General features: G+C 38.4%; 1 protein-coding gene across 2 annotated transcripts in view; it reads left to right on the top strand.

Moving 5' to 3' along the window:
* Positions 1–13283, top strand: part of CDC40 (cell division cycle 40) — a 42969-nt gene that overhangs the window by 2085 nt on the left and 27601 nt on the right. For both annotated transcript variants that reach the window (XM_042802893.1, XM_042802892.1), the window contains 2 exons: positions 10378–10464; positions 12006–12135. In XM_042802893.1, coding sequence (XP_042658827.1) covers positions 10378–10464; positions 12006–12135 — 217 coding nt within the window. The remainder of the gene's footprint in view (positions 1–10377; positions 10465–12005; positions 12136–13283) is intronic.

The following is a 13283-nucleotide window of genomic DNA, read 5'->3' as shown; positions in this document are numbered from 1 at the left end:
AGGGAGTATCAAGATGTTTCATTAAAATATTTATCATTTTTATTTGAGATCATAGATGGGATGCATATAACTGAAAAGATCAATAAATTCAAGCAAAGGCTTTCTGTGTACACAGCATACTGGAGCCTCTTTTAGCACCACAACCTTCTTTGAGGAGTAACAGATCATTTCCTTGTAGAATGATATCAAGCTATCTTTTCAGACCTTTACAGTTCGAGAAAGAAGTGCTGGTCTTGCAGGCAACATGCTCTCAACACCTTCCATGTCTGAAACTTATAGCATCGCACCAATCAGTAGTGAAAGCTTGCCAGTCACCCCCCTCAGATATTTACCCTAATTCTTTAGGATTAGAAAGCCCTTACTGCACAAATGTAAAAGGCCTGATGTTTGAGGATAGGTCACAAGAATTCTTTAAGTACAGGGTTGGAAAAACAGCAAGCTGAGCAAGGAGGAAAATAGAGTATCACTTCGTTTGTGCAAATGTTGTTTGGACATGAATAAGGATCAAGTACTCTTAAGTTCATGGATATATATTACACAAAAGACCAGGAATGGATAAGTAAAGATGGTGGTAAGAAGGGAGACTAGAAGGTTAAGTCATACAATAAATATAAACAACAGCTGCACACCAAGTGCATTGTTGCAGTTGAGAATGTAAGTCTTAAATGGTTGGTGTTCTGCATCCTGGTTCTAATCATTGTAACTGTTTTGGTTCAGAATTTTGTCCCATTAACTTGCACAGACATGACTTACATGTACTTTAAAGAGAAATAGGTTCCTCACTCTCTTTATTAGCAAGGCATAATTGTTAGCACACTCAGCTACAGCAGCTGGTTTTTTTTTTTGTTGTCACTTAAATGTGTGTATCAAATATAGCCCTAAGATGTTACTCCAAGATGTATTTCTTTATTCTACAGAAATCTGCTGAGTTCTTGCCTCAAAGAACATCATAAATATATAAAATCATATTTCTATTAAAATACTTTTTCTGTAATTGAGAACTGTGGGAATGATTTGTAACTGTTTTATAAGTTTGAGGGGTTGGCTTTTATTACACCATTTTCTTACAGTCTGCTTGTTAAAATAGGCCTATTACTGATTTTGATGTTAAATTACTCACAATAAAAAATACTGAATTATAATTATTGGTTACTTCAATCCAGTAATAGTTCCACTTTAATTTTAAATTTGAAAGCTAACTAAATGAAAGTGCATGTTTCTACTACTATTTTTAGCACTACTAAAGTGCTGAAAATGTTACAGTACCTGAGGGAAGACAACAGAGGAAGAAAGTATGCACTTCTAGTCCCTTCATCCAGAAATGGATATGTTATAACTGCAAAAAGTTCCGAGAACTTCAGCAGGGCTGAAGAAGGTTCCTCCTTCTGTATAAGGAATTACTGAGGAGGCCAAAACTGAAAAAGATGACTGCGGTGAAAAGTATGATAGAGCCCTAAAAAATCATTTAATTGCATGGAGAGAGGGTTGAATACTCACTGCCTCTTCTAATACAGCAACTATAAGCTAACTAGTAGGAAATGAGTCCAAAACAAACAGAAGGATGCAGTTTGTCATGCAACATGTAACAGGACTATTCCCATGCCAGGAAGTACTGTGTATGCAAGAAGTTTACACTGTTACAAGGAGAGTCTGAACAAGTACTTGGAAGAGATCCATTGAAGGAAGAGGTGTCAGTAAATACACAGATTTCTTCAAGCTCACAAACTGTTCTGACCTGAAAATATTTGACTGTTGGGAGGGTGCAGAAGTAGTATCGTGTATACTTGCCCTGTTCTTACTCTCCCCTGGGTGTCAAGTTGTTGTAAGCCTGATGTTTTCTTTTTGTGAGGAGAGTGGATAGGTTAATCAAGATATTTTCTTACTCCAAATACATCATCAGTTGGCAGGTAAGCATGATAGTGTTGTTGATAGACACTGTTCCACAGAGGGAAGGGAGGCCACTTGACAATAGCCAGGGCTAGGAAATGTCTTCCTTCTTGCAGTGGTCATTGTGAGGAGCAAGACATACGGAATATTTTCATGGTATCCTCAGAACTTGCACCATGAGAGTGGAGTTTCAGTACTTCTACTAGTCTGTTCTATCATGAGTGGATATTCCTTCAGAGAAAGCCAGATCCTGTGACTTCTGCAAGGATTTGTGTCGATTCATTGACTTGTTGATATAGATGCTGCTCTTCTCACCTTTCTGTTTGTAGTTGTGTTTTCTGTATGGAAAAAATAAAGTGTCCTTCTCCTTGTTGTCTTTAAGATACAGTAGATTCTTCCACTCATGTGCTGTGGTTTCAGCTCAGAGGGCAGCTGAGCACCATGCAGCTGCTCACTTCCCCTTTTACCCCTCAGCGCTGGGAGAGAGAAAATAAAGCAAAAGGCTCAGGAATCAAGATAAGTACAGAGGGGGGTGACTCACCCATTATGGGCAAAAGACAGACTCATTAGGGGAAGAAAAAAAGAACATAAATTTAATTCAGATGCTAATAACAACACTACTTAACAGACAGAGACACATTCCCCCTACCCCTCCCTTCTTCCCCAGCTCAGTTCTGCTCCTGAACTCTCTACCTCCTCCTCCACAGCGGTGCAGGGGGCAGGGGATGGGGAGTACAGTCAGTCCTGCTGCTGCTTTCTCCTGGGGGTGGGGGGTGTGAGGAGTGAATGCCTCACATTCTTCTCCTGCTCCAGCATGGTTCCCCTCTCACAGGACAGTCTTCCATGAACTTCCTCTGCCTTGGCATCCTTCCCACAGGATGCAGCTCTCCCTGAGCTGCTCCGGCATGGGGTCACCCCATGTGTTGCAATACTCCCAGCGCTGAACTGCAACCTAGGGGGCTGCTTCTTCCCACGGAGTCCCAGCCTCCTTCAGTCACAGTGAATTGCTCTGGTGTGGGTTCCTCTACAGGCTGCAGGTTGGTTTCTGCTCCACTGTGGACCTCCATGGGTGGCAGGGAGGCATCTCACTACAGGCTGCAGGGGGACTCTGCACCGGTGCGCCTCCCCACCTTCCTCCTTCTTTCTTTACTGACCTCAGTGTTCACATAGGTATTTTCCTCACAACTCCAACTCTTCTTCCCAGGTCCCTTCTTAAATACATTCTCACAGAGGCACAGCTAATGGTCTCAGCCCCGGCCAGAAGTGGGTCCAACTTGAAGCCAGGAGAGCTTCAAGAAGCTTCTCACAGGGGAGTCACCACTATAACGCTGCCCCACCCTCCGCTACCAAAAACCCCACCACTCGCACAAACCCAGCACATCATGGCAGAAGCAACTCTTTGTAAAGCATAGCTCATCTGTCCCATCTGACTCTCTAGCAACTGCACTGGCTAAGCACACACCATACCGGTGCTTTGGTACTGTTTTTTTATGGGTATTTTTTGCCTTAATCAGCTTCATGGTGAGACTTAAGGCAGTTAAAATCAACAGAAGGTACAACCTTTCTGCCTCTGTGATGTCTCCTGTGAGTCATACATGTGGCTTCCAGAGGAAGGGAGGCTTATCTCCCTCCCTCCCTCCCTCCCATACAAGAGCACCAGTGCTTTCTGCTACTGGTCAGGCCTCACACATCAGTGGCTCTTGTCTTTTGCTCCAGTCTAAGGAGAAGTAGATTCCACCTGAAGTAAGACCTTAAGCCTTTCTGCTCTGTAAGAGCATCTTGCTGCAGGATGGGTAGCTCCAAGACAGTTGTGTTGACTCTGGTTATTGTGGGGTATGAAGCTTTTGAGAACTTGAGGCACTAAGTATAAATTGACCATATAGATCTCCTCCCCAGCATGGCAATGCCCATGACACTGGGCTAGGCAGGCTCTTTGTCTCTTATGCTCTTAAAGTGATCGATTTTATGAACTGGTTAACTACAGTTAACCCCGTGTGAAGAACCTCAGGATATGTTTAAGTAATGGAAGTCTGATGATCTAGAGCTCCATTGCTGTTAGCTACCCAGAAACTGGCTAAGTAAGGTGTGTTTGTTAGTGGTGGCTTTTATGTGTGGGAGTGAATTAGGCTAATTGAGGACATAAACTGAAAAAGTCAAATGCAGACACTCATTTGCTTGGTCCTTAACACCAGTGTGTTATGAATGTTTGTTCAGTGTTTAAATAATGCTGCCTTTGATTTGAAAGTAGAGGTGAGCATGTGTTTCAAGTCCTGAAACAGCGGTTTCCTTTTTTCATTCTTTTTTCACCTCTTATTTTAGGGTTCTTTCTAAGTTATATTTTACTAGACATTGCCAAAACCAATTATAATTAATTTTCCTACAGCTTCCACTGATATGAAAAAATGACTCTAAGATTGCTTACAAAGTATTTACCTTAACTACCGGAATAAAAATGCTGAAGGAAGTTCAAGAAATTGCATGCTTTGTGAAGAAATCACTTTCACAGGAAATGTTGCAGGTATAAGCCTTGCATTTGGAGAGAACTTTTACTGTTTGATCTCCATCAGTTCAGGGTGAGATTTGGATGGGAGCAGATTTTACCATATTTATCTACAGTGTCCCCTTCACTGGTTTTGAGGAGAGGATACTCAACTGGGTTGAAATCAATTAGGCTGGCCTGGCGCGGCCTGGCCTGGCCTAGTACAGGAGCTGGAGGGTTTGTGTTGCCCTTGATGTGGGAAGGAGTTGGAAGTCTCATGTGTGTTTCTCTGTTGAATTGAATTTACCTCTGGCACTATGCAGGTGTTCAGAAAAATACTACTTCAGGGGAAGAGAGAGACTTCAGTCACATTTCTTACTGTTCTTTAAAACCTAACCCCTGCCCAGCTATGGAGAGAGGAGAGATACAAAGTCAGTGTGTAGCAGGGATGAACGTTAGTGACTTGGGAGGTGTTCTTGGTTAGGAATGTTTTGGTTTCTTTTAATATGGTGGGTGTTCCTGCTTTCTTTGACACAAAATATCTTGAGGAGAATAGATGTTTAGAATTTGTCACAGTGCAAGATGCTGGGAATCTAGCCTAGTTCAACAAAACCATTTAACATATGCTTTTCTTGCAGGTTTATTTTTATTCTATTGAAGTTAGTGGGATGGACATTTGCTGTTAAGAGCATATAAATGGGTAGAATGACTAAATGATGATAACAACTAAATCTTAATGTTGGGACTTCACTGTAAATGCCATTCATCTCTTGGTAATAACTCTGAAAAAATTTAGAATGAGGTAATACTGTATATTTGACAGCCCAAGTGTTTTATGCAAGAATTGGTGACAAATGGCTTAAGCCTCTGTGGCTCATGGGATGGGGTCTTAATTTACCACATTTTAATTTAATGGATAATTAAAATTAATTAAATCTTATGCAAAGCAGCCTGCCCTTTTTAGTCATTTGGCTAAAACGAATTTACCTGGGGAGAAGCAAACATTGTAGCTTTATCTAAAATGTCCAGAAAAAAAAACAAAACAAAAACGAAACAAAACAGAAAAAACCCCACAAACATAGACATCACAACTTTCTGCATGATATGAAACTGGAAGACTCTGACCTTTGCTTTGTTCTAATAAATTTTGTGTTTAGACAAACACTTGAGATCTAAGTGTCAAATTCTGCTTCTAAATGCATAAACAGCTCTCATTAAACTTACAGGTAGCCACATATTATCACAGTGGGGATTATAGAATTTGGCTGAAATTTTAAAATATTGTGGATGAAAAAGACTGTGAGTTGCCTTTAATATAAATCACATTATATTCTTTATAAGGAACAGAATTAGCATCCAGTGTTGCAGCCCATTCTGCAACTTGTTTGTTTTATTTAAGGTTTTGCGTTGATGCCTGTTACATGGATTTGGGCTGTGTTTAGCTCAAAAATGTTTTTGTCTTGTATACATATAAAAGAAAACTTCTAGCAAGCTTTTTTCAGATTTTTTTTTTTATTATTATTGAACTATTTTGCATTCTATAAATCAAGTACTTTTCATAGATGGTAATAGTTTTGTTTTATGTTGTTTAGGTAGGGTTTTTCTGGAGAAAAACAGGACTGTGGCACGTTTAAGGAATCTACAAGAGGGAAAGCTAATCTGATTTTTTGTGTTTATCGTCTAAAATCCCTTCTATTTCCTGTGCTCTTTCCTATGCTGACTTTTAACAGGCCAAAGGGCCTTTATAGTAGGACTAAAGGAGCACACCTTGGCAGGAGCTAGATATTCTGTGATCTGTAGGGAGTTATAATAAAGCACCTGCTTGTCTACACATCATCAAAAGCTTCTTTCTGTCTAAAGGTAGGTTCCTTAGGAAATGCTAATATTCCAGGGTATAACCCTAACTGCCATTCCCCTATGATAGTGTGATGCTGTGTTGTAGGATGAAAGAAGCAAAAGGAGAGCACTTAATTATCAAAGGATTTTTTACCTGATCACATATTTGAACTGTAAATCAACTTGACACTGCAAGTAAGCAGACATCACACTTATTTAAAACAAAACAAAACCAAAAATTCCCAACCAACAGACCAAGGAGTTCAGTGATAAGATACCATCAGCTTCTTTTTTTGCTTTGCATCAGGAGCGTTATCTGCATCTGTTTGGACAGACACTCATTTAACCTGTTTACCAAACTTCAGTGGATCTACAGACTGAGCAATTTCAGTGTTTAGCTGTCCTTATTTCTGCTAAGTTGTATAGTTTGAGTATTTTTTAGGCTGAATTAGATAGTTCAGTTTTATATATGTCATATTTTCTTAGACCTCTGATCATTCTTGATTTTCTCTTTTGGACCCTTTTCAGTAGCGTCTGTCTTACCCGATAAGGCCACTGTATTTCAGTTGGGTGCTTGTTACCAGTGCTGAGAAAAGCAGAAAGCTGACATGTAGAGCTGAAGTTTGCAGCTCCATTCTATTATGTCTTCCAAGAAAGTCATATTCAGTAAAACATAACTTCGTAAATTCTTCTTTTCCAGGTTATATGGAATGTACCACCCTTAATGATATTACGGCATGCTTTAAAACCCATATTTATACAATTTCTGAGTTAGAGCAAACCCAAGCTGCTTCTCTGCCAGACCTAAAACTGAACTTACAGCTTTCTCTGGAGGAATACTGTATCTGTTTAAACTGACAGCTTCTTGACCCCCCTTTTTATGATTCCTGTGCTTTTGTGAGTGGGAAATGACCTGGGGTAATACTTAGGCCATCATTGAATTCACAGATGCCCTCCACTTTCTGCCTAGCTACTGATAGTCTTCCATGCTGCAGAGCCACTTGTGTAGCACTTGGGACATAAACTACATGAAGAATTGCTAACCTTAGAGAAATCAGGATATGTTGTCTGTGACCAAAGAAAAAACTACAGCACAGCAGGGCATCATGATCCCTTAGATTAGCTTATCTCAGTCACAGCTCTACCAGACTGCTGCTCCTGTGATCCCTTCCCTGTTCGCTGTAGCTATGGCAAATGCACCTAGAGTGCCTGTGGGTAAATTCTGTTGGCAGTTGGCAACGTGAAGGGACAGAGTCATAAGACCTGTATGTTTACTTTTTTCCCTTTCTGGGTCTTAGAAGGATGAGTTCCTCTGAAACGGTCTTCTGGTGATGCATGCAGTTGTACCCAGTGATCTTTACCACGTGCAGGGGTTGCTGATGAGTTATTTCCTGTCATGAGAAAACAAAACAAAACTCCCCAATGCAGATAGCTTGCCAATTTATGAAATGATTGATGGAGTAGGTTAATATTTTTAATGTTTCTGTTATCTACCAGAGTCTCATAATGCTGTACAAAATGGCTTTTGTCAGATGTTGACCAAAGGCTGATTTGTCTGCTGCAGTTTGAACTCTTGATGTAGACTAACATTTCAGAATATGTTGTGTCAGTAGTTTATTTTCCTATCAAGATTTCAATTCTTTAAAATACTGAGAAGGTAAAGTGGTGAGTTGGGACACATTCAAATTATTATATAGTTTAAAGTGAACTTGCATAGTGAAAAAGATAAACATTATATACTTAGGCAGCATACTAACAGATCTCACTTGATGCCCAAATATATGAAAGCATGAATAAAGCTGGCAGTCTTGGGGGGTGTAGCTCTGATAAATATAACATGTGCTTCAGTTTCAAGGCTCAGTAGTTTTCACGCAGAAAGACTGTGCCTGTGGTGGTCCAGGAGTGAACATATTGTGTGGCTTCCAAGTGACTCAGCACTGTTCTACCAGCAGTGAAGTAGAACCAGAATTGCTATAATGGTCCAGCAGAGGATCAGCTTTCATGGCACAATCTGTTTCATTTCTCAATTACTGAGTGGCATATAATAGGACTCAACAGGAGGAAAAGAGGAAAAAAAAATAGCAGAACTGAAAAATTCTTGACACTTTGGCAAAGCTGGGGTTTTCTCACTTTTTCAGTTTAAAGACCAGGAAAAAAAACGTGTCTTAATGTCAAGTGAACTGATAATTGTTTAAATGTCACTGACAGTTGATCAGATAAATTTTGCCATATTATTAGTGATACTAATTTTTATTTTTTTCAAATTATAAGGTTGGTGGATGTGAAGTCTAGCTGGCAGAACAAGCTGTATGATGTGATTTGAAAAAGTTGTCTATGGAAAATATCTGCAAGTCATGGAGCTGTGAAAGGAAATTATAAGTGTGTAGGTAATACACGTTAGCAAAGGGTTTTGATATGCTCCTATTCTAGCTGGGGATGGTGGGGCTCTGTTTTTGTTGCTGAATGACTGGATTAGGCCTGCTGTGCTGTTCCCAGGCGAGTTCAGAGTGTATGGAAGTCAGGGCTGTGAATTTACTGGTAGCTGTTGTCATCCAAGCCCAGTGAATTGGATAGGTCGTGTGATGAGAGAAATGAGGTCAGGCCAAGAATTGGCAGTGCCAAGGGCTCAAGCAAGAGCAGTGCAGTGGCTGGACTCGCCTGTTAAAATAATTGATACACAGAGTAAAGCTTTCTAGTTGGCCGTAGCAGTTCTACTAAGACAGTGGTCTTGGTAGAAAAACAACTGATGGGATTGCTGATGTCATTCTCTTTAAAAACAAATAAAACACACTTTTTTTTTTTTGAGCATTTTTAACTAAGTATAATTGAATAATAAGCCAAAGATTTTTAGGTACTGTTTTTCTCTTCTGTGTTCTAGAAAACCAGGTTAGAAAACCTTTTAAGCCTTGCATGCCAAAGTGAATTTGTTTGTAATTGACCTGCTGTTGAATTGGGGAGAAAAAAAGCTTCTGGGCACAGCGTGTGAGAGAATAGCTAGCAATATTAGATAAGTAAAGAACATGCCATTTTGTTCTTTCGAGATACTATAATACAAAGCAAGATTGAGTTTGTTCAAGGTAATTTTCTATTAATGAAGTGACTGTTAAAATATGATCCTCTGTTGTGCTGCTTCCTTCTGTGAGTTGCAAATGCTTTTGGATCCTGTTGGTAGGTGAGCACTGATTAAACACTGACGCTAAGATAGCTTTTTCGATATAATTACTACGGATATTGTCAATATACTAGCACATTGTAAATCCCTTTCAAATGCATTTATTCTGGAATAAAGATGTGGGAAGCAATACCAGTAATAATACTGCAAAATAACGTTTTCCTTCATTAACTGAGCCCATAATGGGGAGGTAGTATCAATTTAGGATCAGTGTAAGTGAGCCTTTGGAGAGCTCTGTGAAACCAGGTCTTTTTGAGCACTGCCACCTAATCAGCCTTTTTCTTTCCAACTTCTCTGTCTTCTACTTCAGCTGCATGTGCCCTTTGGAGTTTTTTCCCTTTGGCTTGCTCGAGAAGTTATTTTTTTGTTTAGCCCTTCTTTCTTGTCCCTTCATCTAGCAAGTTAAATTTTTGTTCCAAGCCGACAGGCTTGGAAATGTGTGTAAATACTGAAGCTGAATTACGTTTATACCTTTTGGCAAAAACTTGGAGATAAGGGATTGTTGGATTATCTGAAACTCATTGTTATATGTGTGTTTGTGCTGACATCTAATGTTTTTTTCCCAACTATCTTTCAAGGCAGTTAATAGTGACTTCTGCCTTCTACCTTTTGTAGAGCTCTAGTTTTCATGCTTACTGGTCACCATTTTACTTGGCTTCTCTTTACAAGGTCTGGTCTTAAAACATCCTCCAAAAAGAAAAGCTTGCCTCCATTCTTGCTACCGTTTTTGAAATGTGTGTGTGATGTCTTTAAAAAAAAGTAATAATACATGCAGAATTTTTCACGTGTATCTTGGACTAATTTCTCAGTGAAAGCCTGACATTGGTTTTGCAATCAATTTGGATTTTTAGATAGAAACTTTGACCAAGCTACTCTTCTCCTTTCATAGTGCTGAAAGTGACAACTTAAACTACAGCCCTAATTAGGTCTGGAGTGGGATAATGTCATATATTTAAAGGTCTGTATGTGAAAAATCGTTTATTAATATGTCTATTTTTTTCAGGAAGATGTGGAAACAGGAGTCCACCTTGATCCTGCTATCAAGGAAGTTCAATACAATCCCACTTATGATACCATGTTTGCACCTGAGGTAGGAAACAGTATCTTTAGAGCAGAAATGCCTTTGGCTTAGAGGGCAGAGGTTCTATAAATCTTGTATGAAATTCATATAAGACATTTCTTCTTTGAATGCTTGCTGTGTTTTGGAATCTAGTTTGGTCAAATTGAAAAAGATTCTGCACAGGTATGTTGGTATTTTTAATGCTTGAATTTTAATATTTTTGCATAAAGCTATTCTAAGAAGAATCTTAAAGTTTTTATCGGAATTATAGCTACAGAAATTAAAAATCAAGCTAGGAAAATAGCATTGTAAAGATGTTGAGTAAAACATGAACTGCATTAAAGTAGTCTCTTGCTATTTTCACAGTTTTGCTATTTACTCATTAAGCTACTTAAAGCAAAACTAATGTTTCTAAGTCTGGCAGATATATGGCTTTTAAAAGGAAGATTTAAAATTAAAATCCAGGAACTGTCAGTATAGCTATTCACATCAGTGTTAAGTGTTGTAGGAGCTTAAGCTGCGTATAGTGAAAAAACATTTTAGGCTGAATTTGGACAGCCTGGTACTATGTGAACCACTTTGTATTTTATTACAACTGACAGGCTATCTGAAAGATAAAAATAGCTGCTCAAACTTTTTCCAGTATTTCACTTTTGTACAGTTTGTCTTCTGTTAGACCAAGGCTTAATGTTCTAGGTAGATAAAGACTGCATCAGTCTGAAATTTTTACATTAACTATGCTTTATGTTTAGAAAACCTTTTGTGGAACCACATAAATTAGCCTTTTCATAGCAAGCTTGCATTTTGCAACATACCAAACCCATGAAGTGCGTGAGGAAAAAATACTGATTTAAACTTACGATGGTGTTACCTTGTGGAAGTGTTTTAGTTAGGGAAGCCTAATGTGGGACAGTTTCAGGTGTCTGCAAATAGGGCTGATAAGCATAGGGATTACAATTAAATTTAGCTTGTTATTAGTCTCAGTATATTGCATTTGTTTGTATTTACTGTTCTTTACCCTAATCATGGTATGGTCAGGAAGACTGGCATTTGTCATCTCGCAAGAAGAAAAGCAAAGCAGAGTTTCATAATTGTATTTCCTGGAATAATGCAGCAAGTCCTCAGTTGCTTTTTAGATGCATGAAAGTATTGCTGTCAGTGTAATTTCCATATTAAGCACATGAGTTTAGTGGGACCTGATAGCATTTCTTTGTATCTCCACCTTACAAGGCACAGTATGCTGTGGTTTTGTCTTCTGAATGTTGTACTGAACACATACTGAATGGCAGTGTTTTGTGGCAAGTAGTTGATATTGATTTGTTCTCTGTACCAGTAATACAGACTAGAAAGTTCAATTGTGAAGCAACTGTGTAAGCAATTACTGTGTAAAATGATAGACTAAGAAGCTTACTCAGTAGTCATAAAGAACCATAAAGTTGGAGTGATATTGTGTTACAGTTTTTGAAAGACAAGGCTTTTTTTTTTTCTTTCCTTTGTTTTTCCTTAAAAAGTACACACACAAAAATAAGACGTTAGTAATTCTGATATACTTTCTTTTAACATCGATGTAGTTTGGACCAGAAAACCCATTTAGGACTCAACAAATGGCTGCACCTAGAAATATGCTTTCTGGATATGCCGAACCAGCTCACATCAATGATTTTATGTTTGAACAACAAAGAAGAACATTTGCAACCTATGGTAAGTCCTTAACAGTGGAATTCACTTCCACCTTTATTATGCCCAGGTTGGAGAAAATAAGTTGTTCTCAATAGAGCAGCTAATATGACTGCAAGTTCTGTAAATTGCTTTTTAACAGATTTACTAAAATGAGGAAAGGTCTTTGAATGAGAATGCGTACGGCTGAAGATCATAGTATTTATTTGAGAAACCTCATTTTGTAATTCCCTTTGAAAATGTGATCAAATGTATGACCTCCTACCAAACCCCTCTTAATTAATCCTTCCATTAGTTGCATCAGTGTAGAGAAAACAAATCAAAATTTCACAATTTTAATGTGACAAATAACTGTATATCTGTTATCCAAATAGATTCTTTCATGTGATTCTAACTAAAGGTAGCTCTCAAAACCAAAAGGAAGTGTTAATGAGTTGTCAGGTTCTTCAGAGTGATTGCCTCTAGATACAGGCTGAATGAAGGGGAATTAAAGACAGCAGGAATACATGACTAAAGTGTTCTTAGCAAAGACAGACGAAAAGAACTGTTTGTTGGTGGTCATTATAGTTGCTGGCTTCTTATCTTGAAGAACCTTTTCACTTGTGAATAGTTGCATTTGAAAAATGAAACATTTGAGTTTTGGAGAGGCTTGAGTTTCAAATAAACTTTTTATGGATTGTAAGAAAAAATTACTTTTAATAAGAAAAATGTGGAATGGCTATGGATTCTAAGCATTCTTTTGGACACATTTGAAAGAACAAAACTGCTGTGTATTTACATATAACAATGGTTAATTTTTCTCTGTTTCATTGTAACCTTTCATTTCTGTTTTAAACTTGACTGCAAGTGCTTGTCTTGCAAATAAGAATCTTTGTTTTCAGATTAAGTACCACTTTATATTCTTCAAATTCAGGCAAGTTCTGATGCTTCCTGTGTAAACCTAGTGTCACAACACTCAACTTTTTGCACAACGGACTTGCATCTTTATTCATATTTACATTCAGAATACTGCAGACTCTCATGCCTCAAAATCACCTCCCTACACGTGACTCCAAGTTTGTTAGGGCTTTATGCGTGCATGAAATCACTTACTGCATTCTGTGATGGATAAGATTGGGACTTTATTGCTAACATCTATGGGAGCCATGTTAGAGTGAAACCTGGAAGAAAAA

Source organism: Tyto alba, unplaced genomic scaffold, assembly GCF_018691265.1.
Source record: "Tyto alba isolate M040663 unplaced genomic scaffold, T.alba_DEE_v4.0 Super-Scaffold_40, whole genome shotgun sequence".
Taxonomy (NCBI): Eukaryota; Metazoa; Chordata; class Aves; order Strigiformes; family Tytonidae; genus Tyto; species Tyto alba.
Note: the sequence above shows the minus strand (reverse complement) of the source record. Positions and strands in the feature narration are given on the sequence as shown.